The 18742-nt window shown below is 59.0% G+C and overlaps 1 protein-coding gene across 1 annotated transcript in view; it reads right to left on the reverse strand.

Annotated features, from left to right (window-relative positions):
• Nucleotides 1–510: 510 nt before the first annotated feature.
• The window catches only part of LOC120393024 (nck-associated protein 1-like), a 46497-nt gene continuing 28265 nt past the window's right edge, over nt 511–18742 (reverse strand). The window contains exons 2-14 of the mRNA XM_039517659.1: nt 18421–18563; nt 17972–18062; nt 10704–10890; nt 9401–9557; nt 8131–8187; nt 7062–7158; nt 6035–6132; nt 5308–5338; nt 4170–4315; nt 3321–3453; nt 2821–2940; nt 1818–1925; nt 511–1448 (exon numbers count right to left, since the gene is read on the reverse strand). Coding sequence (XP_039373593.1) covers nt 1410–1448; nt 1818–1925; nt 2821–2940; nt 3321–3453; nt 4170–4315; nt 5308–5338; nt 6035–6132; nt 7062–7158; nt 8131–8187; nt 9401–9557; nt 10704–10890; nt 17972–18062; nt 18421–18563 — 1407 coding nt within the window. The 3' untranslated portion in view covers nt 511–1409. The remainder of the gene's footprint in view (nt 1449–1817; nt 1926–2820; nt 2941–3320; nt 3454–4169; nt 4316–5307; nt 5339–6034; nt 6133–7061; nt 7159–8130; nt 8188–9400; nt 9558–10703; nt 10891–17971; nt 18063–18420; nt 18564–18742) is intronic.

The raw sequence follows: 18742 nt of genomic DNA on the forward strand, positions 1-18742 counted from the left end.
GGACACTAGCAGAGCTGTGTGGGGAGCTCAGAGCTGGGCTAGCAGGGGCTGCGGGCCAGGATTGAGGGGCACTGGCAGAGCTGGGGGGGAGCTCAGAGCTGGGATAGCAGAGGGCTGTGGGTCAGGATTGAGGGGCACTGGCAGAACTGGGGGGGAGCTCAGGGCTGGGATAGCAGAGGGCTGTGGGTCCGGAGAGAGAGGCACTGGCAGAGCTGGGGGGGGAGCCCAGGACTGGGATAGCAGAGGGCCGTGGGTCAGGATTGAGAGGCACTGGCAGAGCTGGGGAGCCCAGTGCTGGGATAGCAGAGGGCTGCGGGTCAGGATTGAGGGGCACTGGCAGAGCTGGGGGGAGCCCAGGGCTGGGATAGCAGAGGGCCGTGGGTCAGGATTGAGGGGCACTGACAGAGCTGGGGGGAGCCCAGGGCTGGGATAGCAGAGGGCCGTGGGTCAGGATTGAGGGGCACTGGCAGAGCTGGGGGGGAGCCCAGGACTGGGATAGGAGAGGGCTGTGGGTCAGGATTGAGGGGCACTGGCTAAGGGAAGCTCTCCCATGGGCAGCCTGCTCCCTTGTTGGCTCTAGAAGTAGGTTTTTGTTCCTTCTCCTCCCCAGCCCTATTTGCCCAGAAAGTGCAAGATCGAGGGGCCTGACTGTTTCTCCCATTGCTGTCCCCATGCTGGGCAGGGCCACCCGTCACTCTCCGAGCACCCGCTTTCCAGCCCCATGAAATCCCCCCAGGTGCACAGAACCACAGAAACATGGGGCTGGAAGGGACCGCGAGAGGCCACATAGGCCAGGCACAGAGGCAGGACATCTGGACCCTCCCTGACAGGGGTTTGTCCAACCAGTTCCTACAAACCTCCAGTGATGGGGATTCCACAACCCCCTCGGAGCCTGCTCCAGAGCCCAGCGACCCCAGGAAGCTTTTCCCACTATCTAACCGAGATCTCCCTGGCTGCAAACAGCGGATTCCTTCATCTCCCCTCAATGCACATGGAGAACAACTGGGCATCGGCCTTCTTCGGAACAGCCCTGACCGTAGCTAAAGACTGGTGTCAAGTCCCGCCTTGGCCTTCTCTGCTCTACACTCGACATGCCCAAGACTTTCAACCTTTCCTCATAGGTCAGCTCTTCCCACTTCCCCCATCCCTCCAGGCATCTCCCAGGCTCTCCTGCCTCATGGCCCAGGGATACCCAGAGCTCTCTCCTGTCCGGTGGCCCAGGCCAGGCTGCCCCCAGCCCAGGCACCCACCAGTTGGTGTAGATGGTGGTGAGGGTCTGCTCCCCGCTGGAGTCCAGGGGTTGGGTCTGCTGAAGCAGGACGTTGCAGATGATGCGGCTGGAGTCCATGCACGTGAACTGCCCCAGCGACTGGATGAAGGCGAGGTAGGAGCGCAGGCCAGCCAGCACCTCAGAGGGCCGCGCAATCTCCTGCGTAGCCTGGTTGTAGCTGGCCATCCACACAAAGGATCATTCAAATGAACGGGAAAGTGGGCAGCCCAGATGCCTGGGTTCACTCCACCTCCGCTCCGAGGCTCGACAGGCAGCCCGGATGCCTGGATTCACCCCCACCTCCGCTCCAAGGGTGACAGGCAGCCCGGATGCCTGGGTTCACCCCCACCTGCACTCAGAGGGGCGATGGGCAGCCATCTGAGCCATCAGCCATTCTGGGGACCCAGAACCTGTCCCCCCACTGCCCAGTTACCCCAGCCATCTGAAGCACAGGGGGAGGAGTCCTCTGAATGGGGAGAACCCCCACCCCCAAGGGATGGCAGAGCAGCTCTAATGCCCCTTGGGAGACCCCACGCGGTGGGCTTACTTGGTCACCACGATCCGGTCCTTCCTCTGGCTCTCGGCCCCTGGCTTGTCCCGCTCCGGCTCCCCCTTCTTGGGGGGCTGCTTCTGGGCCTTCTTGTTCCGGGCCTTGCTGATGGTGGAGGCGCAGTGTTTGGGTAGCACTTCCCAGGAGATAGAGACAGGGGCACTGAGCGAGGGAGGGGCTGGGGGCTTGGAGGGCCAGGATTTGGCAGCCCCCCAGACGCACATAGGGTCCCCTCCCCCCACACCCCAGTCCTAGTGCAGGACACATCCCACCTGCCTGGCATCTGGCTCTTCTTGCCACGGAGCCACTGGCCACACTGATGCCCACCCCCACCGCCGCCAGGGCTCAACAAGCAGCAGTCACTGGCCATTTGTTCCCTGGCAAGGCTACATGACTCCAACCACGGCCATCTCCATAGCCCCCAGCACCAAACAGCCCCGCAGGGCTTTGCCAGCCTGGAGAGCAGCCTGTGGAGGGCCAGCCACCGCCCTCAGTCAGCGCGCCCAGATGGCGAGCAATCCTGGTACATGCAACTGCTGCTGTGCACTCAGCTGGCACCTCAACAAGGTACCCACCCAGGATCACGCCACACCCTGTGCCCCTCACCTGCCCGCCGAACCCCAGGCTGGAAGCAAACCCAGGGACCCCACCCAGTGCCATGCCACGCCCCATAACCCCCTTGCTCACTGACGTGCCCCCAGTCTGGCAGCTCCCCCAGTACCGCCCAGCCCCATGCCTATGCCCCTCACCTGCTCACAAAGGGGCCCCCAGGCTGGCAGCTGCCCTGGGCACCGCCCCAAGGGTACAAGCTCCTCCGGCACCCCCAGCACCATGCCACGCCCCTCACTTGCTCGCAGAGGGGCCCCCATGTCCCCAGTCTAGCGGCTGCCCCGGGGAGGGGACCCCTTGACACCATGCCACACCCTCCACCTGGTTGCAGAGGTGCCCCCAGTCTGGCAGATCCCCCGGGCACCCCCCGGCACCGTGCCACGCCCCTCACCTGCTCACTGAGTTTGCGCTGCTCGGCACATGTGTCCATGATGCAGTTGGCAGCCTGCTTGGCGATCTCCTCTAGGAAGTTGTTGCATAGACCCAGGCTGCAGCTCTTCAGGTGGGGATACTGGGGAGAGAGGCCAGGGACGGCTCACGGCTCTGCACCCTCACCTGGCACCTTCCAGCCACAGATCTCAAACGCCAGCCACTGAGCTTCTTACCCCATGGGAGAGGCAACCCTGCCCCTTCCCCATGCGTTGTCCTGTCTCCCCCGCCTGCTCCTCACCCACACATCTCCATGAATGCCTGCCCACCCCTCCTCCCCCCGAGTTCTCCCCACATGGATCATCATGCATGCTCCCCGGCCCTCCCACACGGGGGGTTTCTTCCCCTTTATATTGCCACCCATGTCCCCATGCATGTCCCCTGATGCATCACCATGCATGCCCCCCAGGCTCTCCCCAGGCAGTGCCCCTCCTCATGCAGTACCCCCCCCCAGCCATGCACCTCCTCTGGACACATGGGGTGGGTGCAGTGGGCAAAGTGGCTGCAGACGAGCGGGAAGGCGATGGTGAAGCGCAGCATGGCCGGCTCCTCCATGGTCAGAGCAAACAGCTTCTCAAAGGGGCGGACGTAGAAACTGTCGGGGTAGAAGGACACATCAGCGCAGGTGGGGCAGGAAGAGTCTGTGTGCGCGCACACGTCTCTCCATGTAGGTGTGTGTGTGATTCCGTGTACATGTGATTCTGTGTTTGTCTGCATGTGCGAGTCCATGTGCATGTGATTCCATGTTTGTCTGTGTGTGCATGTGCTTTTCCATGTAGGTGTTTGCATGTGATTCTGTGTGTGTGATTCCGTATTTGTGTGTATGTGTGTGATTCCATGTGTGTGTGATTCTGTGTTTGTGATTACATGTACATGTGATTCTGTGTTTGTGAGTGCGTGCATGTGATTCCATGTGAGCAGCACCACCCCAGCCCCTTCAGGTTGCTCAGAGGCCTGGATCCCACTGGCTGCTGTGCCCTCTGCAGCTGCATCTCAGTCCCTCATACCCTGGATCAGAGCCAGGTTCTGGGGGGCGTGGGTCTGAATGTGCCAAGTATAGGGCCAGAAGCCAGGCCTTAGCAACACTCTTCCCACCCGCCATCTGACTGTCCAGTGCTCCCAGAGCAACCCCTGCCCAGAAAAGTCAGTGAACAGGCCTCACACCACGGCTCCGAGGGCAGCAGATCCTCTCCTGCACCAAATGGGGCGACGGGGAAACTGAGGCACTGATGGGGTTGAGGCAGGCCCAGCACTGGCCCCTGGGCTCCGGGCGGTGCTGGCCTGCCCACACCGGGCACTGCGCATACACACCAGAAGGCCGACAGGTCCGAAGTCTCCACTACCAGCTCCTCCAGTGAGTCCAGCATCTTGGAGTGGAACATGATGAGGTTCATCACACGGCCCACGTCCGGGCTCTCGCGCAGCTGCATGGGGGCCTTGGCCACACTGGTGTAAGCCTTGGGGGAGGCGGAGAAGGAGGTGAGAAAGAGCCCAGCCCCAGGGCTTGGGGCAGCCACATCACCACACCCCCACCATCAGCCCTGCAGCTCCCCCAGTCGAGCAGAGCGACTCTGTTAGCTGCCAGGACAGGGCGCTGTGCGCTTGGTGCTGCCCTGCCAGGAGTGGTGCCACCAGCTCCCGCTCCCAGCTGTCTTTCCCATGGGCCTGTGGCTGGGCAGGGGCCGCTCCCAGGGCAGGGGAGCCCAGAGCCAGGCCATGGCCCTAGTTAGTGAACAGAAATGGAGCAGAGCTGATGTGGGTGTGGCGGGGGGCAGGGTTGCCAACTGTCTACTCCAGGGGTCGGCAACCTTTCAGCAGTGCTCTGCTGAGTCTTCATTTATTCACTCTGATTTAAGGTGTCGCCAGTCATACATGTTAACATTTTTAGAAGGTCTCCCTCTATAAGGCTATAATATAGAACTAAACGATTCTTGTATGTAAAGTAAATAAGGTTTTTAAAATGTTTAAAAAGCTTCATTTAAAATTAAATTAAAATGCAGAGTCCCCCAGACCAGTGGCCAGGACCCGGGCAGTGTGAGCGCCACTGAAAATCAGCTCACGTGCCGCCTTCAGCTACCGGCCGCTGGAGCATGTCAGACGTTTGTCTGCTAGACTGAGGAGCCTAAACGCACCCTTTTCCGTTTCTCCGGCGGCAGGTACTAGGGACTGTGATCTAGTCGCCCTTTGACCTGCTCTTTCTGAAGATAATCCACGGAGAACCTGCAGTGTTTCGCTAGAGTATTTTCCAATGCTACGGGGAGCAGTCTGGCCTGTGGTGCTGGGGCTGCCGACTCCCCAACCCCCAGGGCAGGATCCACAGCGTCTCCCCTTCCCCGCAGGGGTCATTTCCCATCTCCCCTCGCTCGCTCTTGGCCCATGTCCCGTCAGGCCACGCCAGGCAGAGCGGGTGCCACATGGGCCTTGCAGCAGCCGCGCCCCCTTTGCACACCTGTGCTGGGGTATGGGCCACGCGCTGCTGGCTGAATTGGGCACAGGATTGTCACCAGGGCCACAAATTAATGCCATGTCACTTGGTTCAATTTCCTACCCCAAACCAACGCCCCCACGTTGTGGGGCCCTGAGCAGAGACTCCGACCTTCTCCTCTGCCCAGGGGGCCTGTGGGTCCAGTGCACCCCACTCAGCATGGGGCCCACACGGCCTCCCATGTCTCACAGTGAATAGTGTCTGTCTTCCCCCCCCCCGAGAGCCAGACCCCCTCTAGTGCCTGTCCCCTTCAGGAACCAGGCCCCCCACAAGTGCCTACTCCCCACAGAGCCAGACCCACCATGAGCCTGTCCCCCTCAAGATCCAGACACCCCCCTACACTGCCTCCACTCCCCAGAGCCAGACCTGCCCAGTGCCTCCCCCTCTCCACGCCAGACCTGCAATGGGCCTAGCCCCACACACGGAGCCAGCCCCCACCAATTCCCCCGCCCACAGAGCCAGACCCCCCAGTGCCGGTCCCCCCACCCCAAGCAGAGCCAGGCACCCTCAGTGTCCCCCAGCCCCAATAGCCAGACCCACCCCGAAGATCCAGACCACCCCAAAGCCTGTCCCCATCCCCCACTCCCTGACAAACAGACCTCACCTTGGACCACCACCCCTTGCCCAGGACATCCCAGGCCCCATCCCCCCAGTCCCACCCCGCCTCCTGCAAGCCTGGCCCTGCCCTGACCGGTCGGCGTCAGGGGTCTTGGTGACATGCTCAGCATGACGCACCAGCCAGTTCACCTCATCGCGGCACAAGGAGAGCGCCATGAAGACGGAGAGAGCCTGGCAGGGCGGAGATCGGTGGGGTCAGCTCCAGGCAGGGACAGCTCTGGCCTGGCTGCATGCCGGGCACCTGGGGCTCACAGGCACCACCGCAAACCAGACAGCAAATAGGGGAGGGGCCATCAGAGCCAAATAACCTCCCCTCACGGGCAGCCGGGGGCATGGGGTCATTCAGGGCTACCTGGGATGGGGAGAATCACTTCACGGGGGCAACGGAGAGGAAACAAACCTCCCGGCATGGCCCCGCGACGCAGGCAGGCCCACACGTGCCCTGGCGGGTAGATTACGTCTGTGTCTGACCATTTCCTCCCTATGACACTGCAGAGGGACGAGGGGGGCTCTGCCGAGAGCTAAGAACTAGCTGATTGTCCTGGTATTGCCAGACCTTGGTACGGGAAATTATGTCTGAGCTGTGGGACACGTGGGCTATTAGGCTCCGAACCCGAGGGGGAGAAACCTGTCCCAGGGCCGGGGACAAGGGACAGCCCAGGGCTGAGCCCGCTGCCTCGCTGCCCGGGGAAGATGCACCCTTGAGCCTACCCAAGACAAAGGAACCCCAGGGGACATCTCAGCCGAGGGCCTGGGGCTCAGACACTGACTGGGACTGAACGAGAGATGAGAGGGAGCGCGCTGCGTGCTGCGTCCCCCTCACAGCGGGAGATTCACCAGCCGTCTGGAACTGCTGGAACTGGAGGAGCGCTGCATGGTCTGGCCATCGGGTGAGACCCCTTGTCCCCCCAGACCTGGGACTGCAGGGCAGAGACCGGAGCACTCCCTGTCAGTGTGACAGGCAGGATGTGGGGCAGAGGGACACTGGACATAAAAACACATGGCACCACAGTGACCGTACATGTTCACACACATGCACACGCATGCACACAGACACGCTCACTCCCCTTCCCAGTTCCAGCCCCGCCCTGCCCCCTCACCTTGGGGCCCAGCAGCCCGGGCTGGTCGCTCAGCAGCGCCTCCAGCTCCCGCACCGCGTTGCGTAGGAAAGCCCGCCGGTTCCGGTGCAACTGGCCACTGTGCAAGGGGGGCAGGTGATTGCGCTGGACACTGCACTGCCCACCCCCATCCCAGTTCCATGCCCACCCCACAGCCCGGCCCAGCACCAAGGAGTCCAAGGCTGCTCACTCCACTGTGGATGCAGCTACAGCATGGCCATGCAGAGGGGTTGGGTGGGGCAGCCGCATCAGGGGAGTAATGAGGGGCAAATATCTCTCATCCCTGAAACCAGTGTGGGGCTGGGACAGCAAGAGCCATGGGTCGGGCTTGAGGAGCACTGGCAGATCTGGGGGGGAGCCCAGGGCTGGGATAGCAGGGGCTGCGGGGCAGTGCTGGGGGCACTGTCAGAGCTGGGATAGCAGGGGCTGTGGGGCAGGACTGGGGGCACTGTCAGAGCTGGGGGGGAACCCAGGACTGGGATAGCAAGAACTGTGGGGCAGGACTGGGGGCACTGGCAGAGCTGGGATAGCAGGGGCCGTGGGAGGAGACTGGGGGCACTGTCGGAGCTGGGATAGCAGGGGCTGCGGGGCAGGACTGGGGGCACTGTCAGAGCTGGGGGGGAACCCAGGGCTGGGATAGCAGGGGCCGTGGGAGGAGACTGGGGGCACTGTCAGAGCTGGAAGGAAGCCCAGGGCTGGGATAGCAGGGACTGTGGGGCAGGACTGGGGGCACTGGCAGAGCTGGAAGGAAGCCCAGGGCTGGGATAGCAGGGACTGCGGAGCAGGACTGGAGGCACTGGTAGGGCGGTGGTGGAGGAGCCCAGGGCTGGGATAGCAGGGACAAGGGCGGGTGGGGGGACTGGGGGCATGGGTAGGGCAGTGGGGCAGGACTGGAGCAGCACAAGGTGCTGTGTGTTAGCAGAGGCGTGTTGGACGCCTGCCCTGCCCACACTGCAATGGGCACTCGCCAGTGCCAAGGGGACCTCCCCACCACAGGCACTAACCCCCGCCCCATGGATGACCCAGGAGTGGATGGTGGATGGCCCTTTACCTGTGCGCCACAGCGTGCTCCTTGCACTCCTTGACATCGGCCACCCGCTTCCCGTACCTGCGGAGGGGCGAGTGAGTGCTGATCACCAGGGCAGCCCCAGCCAGCCCTGAGCCCCAGCAAAGCCCTAGCACAGCCCCCAGTGCAGCCCCTGAAGCAGAGCCCTGGCACAGCCCCCAGCGCAGCTCAGCCCCCTCCCACCCCCAACCCACTGGACTCCAGCACAGACTTTGCTGCATGTGACAAAGTGGGAATTTTCTGTAATATTTTTGATGCCCGTACGTGCCTCAGTTTCCCCCAGACTGTGCATTGCTACCCTGTGAAGGGGACAAGGGTTAAGTTTGCACTCGGGGCTGGCTAAGAGATGGGGCGGGGAGGGAGGGTTGCCTGGCTAGCTGACCCTGAAGGTCACTAAAAGTCTGGCTGAGGCCGACCCATCTCAATGGAAAATCCAGTCACCAGGACAGTGATACCTCATGCCCAGCGCCAAGTGGGAGGAGCAGGCCCCCCTGGAGAGCAGGCCTGGGCGGGGGGAGGTGGGTGCCTGAGTGTTGGCTGCTGGAAGGAACCCCCAGTCCCTGGGAGCTGAGGAAGGGAGGAAGTCAGAGAGGGAGACACGAGGCCTGAAAAAGGAGCTCCCTGGGGCCCCGGCCTGGCCACGTCAGCCTGTGCTTTCCCCTTTGGGCCGCGCTGCTGAGGACTCCAGTACTGGGCTCCAGGGGACACAGCTGGGCTGGGGGAGATGGGGAAGGGGCGTCCGGCTCTGACGAGGGGACCCAGCGGCACCAGGAGCCTGGCTCAGGGAGCTGCTGAGCAGAGCTCCCAGGGTGGGGCAGGAGGGCTGGAGCCCCGAGGGTCAGTCTCAGGAGGCTGGGAGGCCCCATAGCTGCCCTGGAGGAAGTGAGACCACCTTAGGGTCCAGCACATTAAAGGAGTCCCTCCAAGGGCCTGTCCCAAAGCTGGGGTGTGGCACCGATCCTGGGATCTGGGACACTGTACTAGTCACTTTGGGTGCTCCCTGCCCTTCCCCTGGGTCTGGTGGGGATCCCCCTCCACCTCCACCAGCCACACACCCCCACCAGCTGCCCACTGCCTCCCTGCCACTGCCCTGCCCTCAGCAGCTACCCTCCGCCGCCCTGCCAGACGCCCCCCTGCCCCCGCCACCTGCCTTCCACCCCCAACCTGCCTTGCCCCAGCAGCCATCCTCCATGCCCGTGCCAGCCCCCACGCATGCCAGCCCCCCCCACCTGCTGCCCCCCCAGCGCCCTCTTACCCTTTCAGACTGCTGAAGAACTCCTCGGTGACCTTGTGGATCTGCAGGGCGTCGTCGCGGATGAGGCTGATGTAGAGCGAGCCCTGCAGGCCCAGCTTCCACAGCTCCAGGCACTGCGGGTTCGAGCTCAGGCAGCCGTGGCACAGGAGGAAGCCGACTGCAGGGAGGGGCAGAGGGGAGGGGTCAGGGGCACAGCAGGGAGGTGAGGAACACAGAGGGTGGGGCGGCAGGGGGCAAAGGGGCATGGCAGGGATGCAGAATGTGGCAGGTCAGGGGAGGAGGTGGCAGGAGCGAGGGGCCCCGGGGTGGGGCATGGCAGGGATACAGTAGGTGGCAGGGCACCGGGAGCAGGCAGCAGGGGTGAGGAGCACAGAGGCTGGGGCAGCAGGGGTCAGGAGGCACAGGAAGTGGGGTGGCAGGGGTCAGGAGGCACAGGGGGTGGGGTGGCAGGTGCATGGCAGGCCACAGGGAGGAAGTGTCAGGGATGAGGGGCACTGGGGCTGGGGCAGCAGGGGGCGAGGGACCCCGGGGTGCGGCATGTCAGGGATACAGTAGGTGGCAGGGCATGGGTGGCAGGGGTGAAGGGCACAAGGGTTCAGAAGGAGGGGAAGGGGCGTAGTGAGGGGGATGTCAGGGGCACAAGGGGCACAGAGGAGCTGCCAACCCCGACTCCCCATCCTGCCCCCTCCCATCACCATGGGGCGAGCAGGCACTGCCAGGCATCCAGAGGTCAGCAGACGCAGGTGCTGCTAGGCCAAAAGGGGCAGCGATCCCCAGCACCGAGGCCCCAGATTGGGGCTGCTAGTGTGAGGTAATGGCCAGGGCTGGGCTCTCTCTGGTCTCTGGTGCTTGTGACTTTCAGAGAGGTGGGACCTGCCTGATCCCCCAGGACCAGGCAGGTGATGTGATGAGTGTTAACCCTTCCCTGCCACCTGCCTGCCCACCACACTGGGGGCCTCGTACTGTGAGAGGTGCGTATGGTGAGGGGGGGCCGTTGTCCTGGCTCTTGGCCCTCACTGCCCCCTTGGCCCTGTGGGGGACTGACCCAGCCCCCCAGCCCCCATGGCCAAGCACTTGGGATCATGGGGTCCTACCTGAATGGCTGCACCAAGAGGCACCCTGCCCTCACTCCCCATGGACAGGGGTCAGCCATGCATGCTGGGAGTCCCTACACTGGTCCCTACACTGCTGGACAAGGGGTTGGGGTCTGTCCCAGCCCCCTGGGATCCCCTCAGCTGGGCGAGCCGGCTGCAGGCAGAGCCATCGTACAGTGTCCTGCGGGCAACACCCCCCTGAGCTGTGCGTTCAGGGCCCCTCCCGACGGCCCCCAGGCCCCGGAAGTCCAGACTCACGACATCCGAGCTGGCCGGGCTCAGCATGGTGGCCGCGTTGCTGATCAGGCTCAGGAGCTGGTCGCTGCGCCACTGCTCAGCTGACTGGTTCCTCCGGGCAAAGAGGAAATGGAGAGACAGAAGTGCACTGGTCATGGCCTGGAGGGGGCAGGGGGCAGTTAGCAAGGGCAGCAGCAGCAATACAACAGCTACAGCTACAACTACAAACCTCCTAGAAGGAATGTTGGGGGCCAGAAATGGGCCCGTAACCATGTGCTGCTCTCAGGGGAGGATAGCACCTTAGGGGGCCTGGGGCCAGGCATAAAGCATTATGTGGAGCTAGGTTTGGGGCTGGATGTGGGGCCAGGCCTGCTGGGGCAGGTTCAGATCTCAGCTGCCCCGGCTGAGAATCTGGAGCGAGCCAGGAGCTGTCCATACCACACCTCTGGTCTCGCACACATTGCCCCACAAGCAGCGTCCGGCCCCTCACATGCACCATCAGCATAAGCACACATGCACACCAGGCCAGGCTGGCACAACTGCAGGCCAGCTGTGCCTTACTGAATTCCAGGTGGCAGGTGGGCACAAGCCTGTCCGGATCTAAAGACCCCTCCCCAAACCTTACAGGAGGAGCCACTGAACCCAGGGTTCAACTGAGTGCAGGGGACAACTCAGGAAGAACAGAGTCGGGAGTGGGGGTCTGTGACATTCTATTCCAGGGGTTCTCAAACTGGGGATCAGAGCCCCTCAGGGGGGCGCAAGGTTATTACATGGGGGGTCGAGAGCTGTCAGCCTCCACCCCAAACTCCACTTTGCTTCCAGCATTTATAATGGTGTTAAATATATAAAAAGTGTTTTTAATTTATAAGGAGGGGTCGCACTCAGAGGCTTCCTATTTGAAAGGGGTCACCAGTACAAAAGTTTGAGAACCGCTGTTCTATACCTTGGGGGAGTGTCCTGTAACCCCCATATTCTTCATTTTCATATAATCATATAAAGCATGCCTTGTAAGGTATCAGGGAAAAGGTTACGATCTGCTGAAAGTCATTTCTCTGTCCATATATGTGTATCATTAATGCATATGAAGTTATGAAAATTGTGTTGTATGGCGATCACTAAAACATGCTGTAAGTTGGAGAATCAACCAGACATTAGCTCCCCAGAAGCAACATCAAGGAAAGTAACCAACACCAGGGTGGGGTTTCAAACAACCCATCAACAACCATTGTCCAGCAAGGGAGCTACAATTCAGTGATTCACCTGCACGAGGCCACACCAGGCGAATTGCTCAACCTTGCCTGAAGACTCAGCAATGCCCCCCAGACATGCCTGGACTTGTGTCCCCGAGCACATGGAGGGTATAAAACAGACAGGGTGGACAGATAGAGTAGACAGAGGTATAAAGCAGACATACTGGGCCTTTCTCCTTCACCCACCTACACTGCAGCCATCAAGGACACTCTGAAGCCTCCACCTGAGGGGACTGGCCCAGATTTCAAGGAGGAAACCTGTATACTATGGACTGCAATATCCACTGGGGTGAGAAAAACTGCTTAAGCTAGATGATGCCCAGTCTAATAGGGTCGAGAGTTTAGACTGCGTGCTTATATTTATTTTTCTTTTGGTAACTAACTGACTTTTTGCCTATCACTCAATATCACTTAAAAGCTACCTTTTACAGTCAATAAATATGTTTAATTGTTTATCTTTACCAGTGAGTTTGTATGAAGTGTGTGGCAAATCTGCTCAGGTTTTGCAAAGGCTGGTGTATGTCCACTTTCCATTGATGAAGTGATGAACCAATTAATAAATCTGCATTGCTCATCTTGAGCAGTGCAAGACGATGTATTCCTGGGGTACAGTGCTGGGAGCTGTGGGGATTTGGCTCTGGTGCCTTTCTCTGTGTGATTTGTGAGTGGCTCTGGGAGCATCCATGCAATCTAGCCAGGTGTGGGGCTCCACATACGGTTGTGCTGAGTGATACCAGCACCTGGAGGCATCGTTAACAAGGCATCGTGAGATACAGCCCAGGCTGGAAAGCGTTAAGGGGGCACAGTGGTCCCACAGTCCCAGGCTGCACCCCGGGGATCCCATCACAGTGACGCAGCGAGCAGGGTGAAATACACAGCTTGTTGTACTGAGCAAGATTTGCACTTCGTACACTGGTGTAAAGATTTTAAGTGAAGGCTTTAAGTGTGGTGGCTAAGGAGAGTCAGGAGGAGGCTACCAGTTTATTTTCTGTTTGCTTATTTTGGGTGAGGAAGTAGGGACAGAAAATCAGGACAATGAGTGAAAGCAGTGAAGCAATTGTGAAGGAGCTTTTGAAGCTGCAGGTTGCAGAAAAGGAGAGGGAGCACCAGAGACTATTGGACCTGAAAGAACTGGAGATAAAGGAGAAGTGGGAAGAAAGAGAAAGAGAAAGGGAAAGGGAAAGAGAGTGAAAACACCAACTGAACCTGTTAGAGAAGCAGAACCAGAACCCACCAGCCCCAGGAATTCCCATCACTCCAAAAATCCACAATTGGGATCATTTATGTCCTGCATACAATGAGGCAGACAATGTTGCTGAATATCTGAGCACCGCTGAAAGGCTGTGTGCAGTGCATGAGATCCCTGAGGCTAAGAGTTCCTACCCTGACTGCAAAATTAACTGGTAAAGCTCTAAATGTATTAAATGAAATGCCTATGGAGGATGCTTTTAGACTATTGTAAATTTAAAAACACGCTTTTGCGAAGGTTTCAGATTCCCCTGAAACATACAGCGTTAAATTTAGGCATGTTCAGAGGGATACTGGTATGAGTAATGGGGAATATGAGAACAAAATGAAAGATTTGATGGGAAAGTGGGTGAGGGCAAAGGTGTTACAAGCTTTGAGGGAATGCTGGATCTTGTTGCTCAAGAGCATTTCCTAGGCATGTGTAAGGCTGATGTAAAGCAGCGTCTATGGGACAAAGATGTAAAGTCTGTGGATGAGACGGCGTCTCTTGCTGATGCCTTTGAATGGACCCAGGTGTCTATTGAAAACAAACCACTGAAAGAGGTGTTTAAAGCTGGTGGGAAGGGAAGATCCCATTTTATCCCTAGCAAGAGGGAGGATGGCTGGGAGGCTGAGTACTCCCCTCCCCAAAACCATTCCTCTAACCCTTGTCCCAAACATCCTGTAAAAGCAGAAGAGCCCAAAAGGTGCTATCAATATAAGTCCAACCAGCATCTGAGGAATAAACGCCTCGTGCTAGGAGGAAGCAGGGAACCAACAGCTCATGTTAGTTCTGCTGTCCTCAACACAGAACCCCCCTCCCCCAAGCAATTGGAACCTATCATATTGGTTTTGTGAGGTTAGCCTCTGCAGAACCAGATATGGAGCATGTTAAGATTATCGAAATTAATGGCAGGGAGTACTGGGGGCAGAGGGATACAGGGGCCCAGATCTCTCCGGTTAAGCAGAGTGTGGTCTCAAAGGCCAGTATGTTCCCTGGCCAAACGGCAGAGATTGTGGGGTGGGCGAAAGCAGATTCCTTGTACCGCTAGCTAAAACCCATGCGGTGTGGGAAGATTTGGAAAGTGTTTTGAGAGTGGGGGTAGTGGAACACCTCCTAGTCAACCTGCTTCTTGGTAATGATTTTTTCTGTGTACCTCAGATTAAGGTATTTACCCACAGCAAGAAGGAGTTTCATGCTGGGATCCCCAAGGGAAAGGGTAAGGTCTCAGGAACTGCTGAGAGAATGGGAGAGAGTCTCCTTGATTCCTCTGCAGCAGGGAGAAACCACATGCCTTCAAGTGGGAGGGTGGTTGAGACCAACTCCTGCCCTGCAGCTGGAGGAACACCATATCAGGAAGGGATGGGGGGTAATGCCTGCCAGGAGAGAACTATCCAGGTTGTTAACTAATTGGAGATATACCAATCTCCTAGAACTGGAAGGGACCTTGAAAGGTCATTGAGTCCAGCCCCCTGCCTTCACTAGCATGACCAATTTTTGCCTCACATCCCTAAGTGGCCTCCTCAAGGATTGAACTCACAACCCTGGGTTTAGCAGGCCAATGCTTAACTGCCAGCAAGTTGCAGCTTGAACCAGAGACAAGCCAGGCTCTAGGGAGCAGAGAGCAATGTGTCCCAGAGGAGAGCCCAGAGAAGAGCAGGGGATCTCAGAAACCACTGAGGTGGGTGAGGATTCTGGTGACTCTGTAACACAGGGAAGCAGGGTGCTTCCAAGTATGGGAGGGGCTGAGACTAGCTCCTTTCCAGCAGAAGGCAACATGCCCTCAGGTGCAGGGACAGGAGAGGTGTTGTCAGTGATTAAAGAAACTGTCCAGAGTTTTGCAGCTGAACAAGGGAGGGGACCCCTTCCTAGGGAGCACAGAGAAATGTGTCTTGGGAGGGGGCCCAGAGGAGGAGACTGGAGAAGGAATAGGGGGGGTACAGGAATGTCTCTTGGGAGAGGACGCCCAGGACTGGATGGCTGAGTCAGCATCTGTGCATCCAGGCACTCAGCCTGGACCCAGGTTTTGAGAAGGACCTGTGTAACCGACCTCCTGGAGGGGAGCAGTCACACGGCTGACTTCTCAGGGACAGAGAAAGGGGTGGCGGAGGGTACCCCAATCCAGGTCCCAGTTTTTCAGGATGCTATTTCTGATACGTGTTTGAAACGTAACTGTCTCTTTAAACCAAGATGCAGCTCCAATGCCTGTGACGGCAGAGGAGTTGAGACCAGGAAATTGCCAGGTGGTAGTTTGTGAGAACAGAAATAACCCAGCTGACAGAGAAGGGGATGTTTTCCCCCAGGCTGGTGAGAGACAGGGAGCAGTTATGGGAAAGCTGCTGGGAAAAGGTGAATCTGATCAAAGGGTAAACAGACACCTAGCCCAGAGAGCACAGATCACAGCCCTCTAGGGGTCAGGGCTGGGAGGGGAAAACACTGGGTAACCCCAAAAAGGAAACTGGATTTTACAGTCCTGAGGTTGGGTGGTAGCCCCCCAAAGGGCCAGCCAGTGTGCAGGATCCACCTGGACCCTTATCTGGCCACACCCTGAGATATTAAAATCCTAGAAACGTAATTAAATTAAGAGCCTCCCAGAGGGGAATGCTCAGAGAAAGAAAAGCCAGTGACTGATTACATGGGAGAGAGTCAAAGGACACCCTGGGTACCGAACAAACTAACCTCAAACGACACTATCTGAACAGGGGGCCTGGTATCACAAAGATACTTGTAAACACCCATCTGTGATAAAAAACATTGGTATTAATGTTAAGTTTTGGGATAAGAATTTTGTTACTGACATTAAACCTTATAGCACAGGCAGCCAACCTGGGGCTCCGGAGCCGCATGCGGCTCTTCAGAAGTTAATATGCGGCTCCTTGTATAGGCGCCGACTCTGGGGCTGGAGCCACAGGCGCCAACTTTCCAATGTGCCAGGGGTGCTCACTGCTCAACCCCACAGGCCCTGCCCCCACTCCACCACCTCCCCTGAGCCTGCTGTGCCCTCGCTCCTCCCTTCTCACTCCCAGAGCCTCCTGCATGCCAGGAAACAGCTGATGGGGAGGGAAGGGGAGGTGCTGATTGGCGGGGCTGCTGGTGGGTGAGAGGCACTGGGAGCAGGGGGCGGGCTGATCAGGGGCTCCTTTGGCTCTTTGGCAATGTACATTGGTAAATTCTGGCTCCTTCTCAGGCTCACGTTGGCCACCCCTGGCTTATGGTAACGTTAGTTCTCAGTTAATACCTGTAAACAGATTTAAAGCTTATCACAGCAGAGAAACCATAACAAACCTGGTTTGCTGTGTGTGAATGGGGAAACTGAGGCACGCCACCTCATGGCCTTGATGGCTGGGTGCCAAGAGAACTATAACACAAACTGCCTTCGAGTTAGTCAGTGACCAACCCTCCTGCAGTAACCTAAGGGGGAAGGTGTGACTTTCTATACCTCCCAGGCTGCAGAAACCAAAGGGGGCACAGCAGTACCACAGTCCCAGGCTGCACCCCAGGGAGCCCTGCACAACCAGGGTCATAGGTTCAAAAGCAGGGATCCAGAAGGGGACACTGAGCAGAGTACCCTGGACAGCACCGACTGCTCCTCAAAGGTGTCTAGGGAACCAGCAGTCGCCACCCATAGGAACTCTGCCCAGATGCGTGAGACAAGGGAGGAACGGAAATAGGACCCACAGCCGCAGAGCACCCCCTGGTCTAGCATCCTCCTCCTGGTGCTGTAGATGGGGCACTTTGGCCAGCACCAGGAGGAGGTTGCTGAGGAGGTCTCGCGACTTCGTGGGGCTGCGGACAGGGTGTGTGTATATGAAGAGGTGTGGGGAAAAGTGCAGCCAGAACCTCATCAGGAGGTTCTGAAGGAGCCGGAAAAGGGGTTGCAACCTGGAGCATTGCAGACAGGTGAGTGTCAGGGTCTCCCTCACACTGCAAAATGGACAGGAGTCAGGATGGAGTGAGCCGCGCCAGGTTCGCGCCTGTGCTCATGGCTCCATGAAGGAGTAGCCAACTGATGTCCCTGGCGGGCCGAGGGACCAAGGTGGAGCACAGGCTGGCCCACCGGGGTTCCTCATCCAGCCACTTGGTATCGGGGCGGGACACAAGGGTGAGGAAGTGCAATGTGTGCAGCACGAGTGTGTAAAGTCGTTCCCTAGGTGCGGTTCAGAACGAACCAGCTGCAGGGCGCGCAGCTGTATCGGGTTGCGGAAAGAAGGGGGTCAGGGGGCTCATGGGGCAGGGGCCCAATGAAAAGGCCAGGGGTGAGGGGCGGGCAGGGGGCACCTCTCACAGGACCGTGCATGCGGCCCGGACTCTGCTCTCATGCAGTGACAGCTGGGAACAGCAGCTATCACTAGTGCCAGCCACCCCCTCCCTCAGCCCACAGCCCCTCGCTGTGTCCAGTGGTTATCACTAGTGCCTGCCACCCCCTCCCCCGGTCCACAGCCCCTCGCTGTGCCCAGTGGTTATCACTAGTGCCAGCCACCCCCTCCCCCGGTCCACAGCCCCTCGCTGTGCCCAGTGGTTATCACTAGTGCCAGCCACCCCCTCCCCCCCGGTCCACAGCCCCTCGCTGTGCCCAGTGGTTATCACTAGTGCCAGCCACCCCCTCCCCCGGTCCACAGCCCCTCGCTGTGCCCAGTGGTTATCACTAGTGCCAGCCACCCCCTCCCCCAGTCCACAGCCCCTCGCTGTGCCCAGTGGTTATCACTGAAGGTGCCAGCCGCCCCTCCCCCCATGAGCAAGGCCCATCGCCAGTGTCACTCACCTTGGTGTGAGGCCCGAACTCCTCAGTGAGTTTCTTGAGTGGGGTGTCATACTCCAGCACCATCTGGGCCAGCCGGGCGTAGCTGGGGTCGCTGCACAGGGACAGCAAGGGCAGGGATTTTGTTCATGCCCCCACAGCAAACTGCCCCCCACTGCCTGGGTCATGCACCCCTCAGCAAACTGCTCCCCAATGCGGTTGTGCACCCCTCACTAAACTGCAATGCAATGCCTGGGTCATGCACCTCATGACAAATGACCTTGCAGGCTCTGCCAGTGCCCCTCACTCTTCCACATGGGCACTACCTCTGGGATTTATACACTGCCCCCTGGAGCCCTCTGACCCACACATACTCTGCAGCAGGGAGTCCCACTGGTTAACTTATCCCGTGGCCCAGCCCAGCACTGTGTGAACCACTCTCTCCTGCACAACCCCCCTCAGTCCCCTCTCACCTGCTGCCCTGGATCATCTCGTGGGCACAGTTGTACATCCTGATCAGGGCTTTGCGGTCCTCAATACGCGACAGCGACATGATGACAGACGTGTAGGTCACCACCAGGTCCAGGTAGTTCTTGGTGAGGTCGTAGTTCACGTGCTGTGGGGGGGCAGTGTAGTGGGGGGTGGTCAGTGTCCAGGAGCAATTGTGCATGTGTGTGTGTGCGCGCGCATGTGCGAGCACTGCTCCCTGCTGGAGGGGATGCGCCCTGCAATGCAATGCATGCAGCGCATGGAGATGGAGGGTCCTGCAGAGAGGAGAGCTGCAAAGCCAGGCAT

Source organism: Mauremys reevesii, unplaced genomic scaffold (genome assembly GCF_016161935.1).
Source record: "Mauremys reevesii isolate NIE-2019 unplaced genomic scaffold, ASM1616193v1 Contig138, whole genome shotgun sequence".
Classification (NCBI taxonomy): domain Eukaryota; kingdom Metazoa; phylum Chordata; order Testudines; family Geoemydidae; genus Mauremys; species Mauremys reevesii.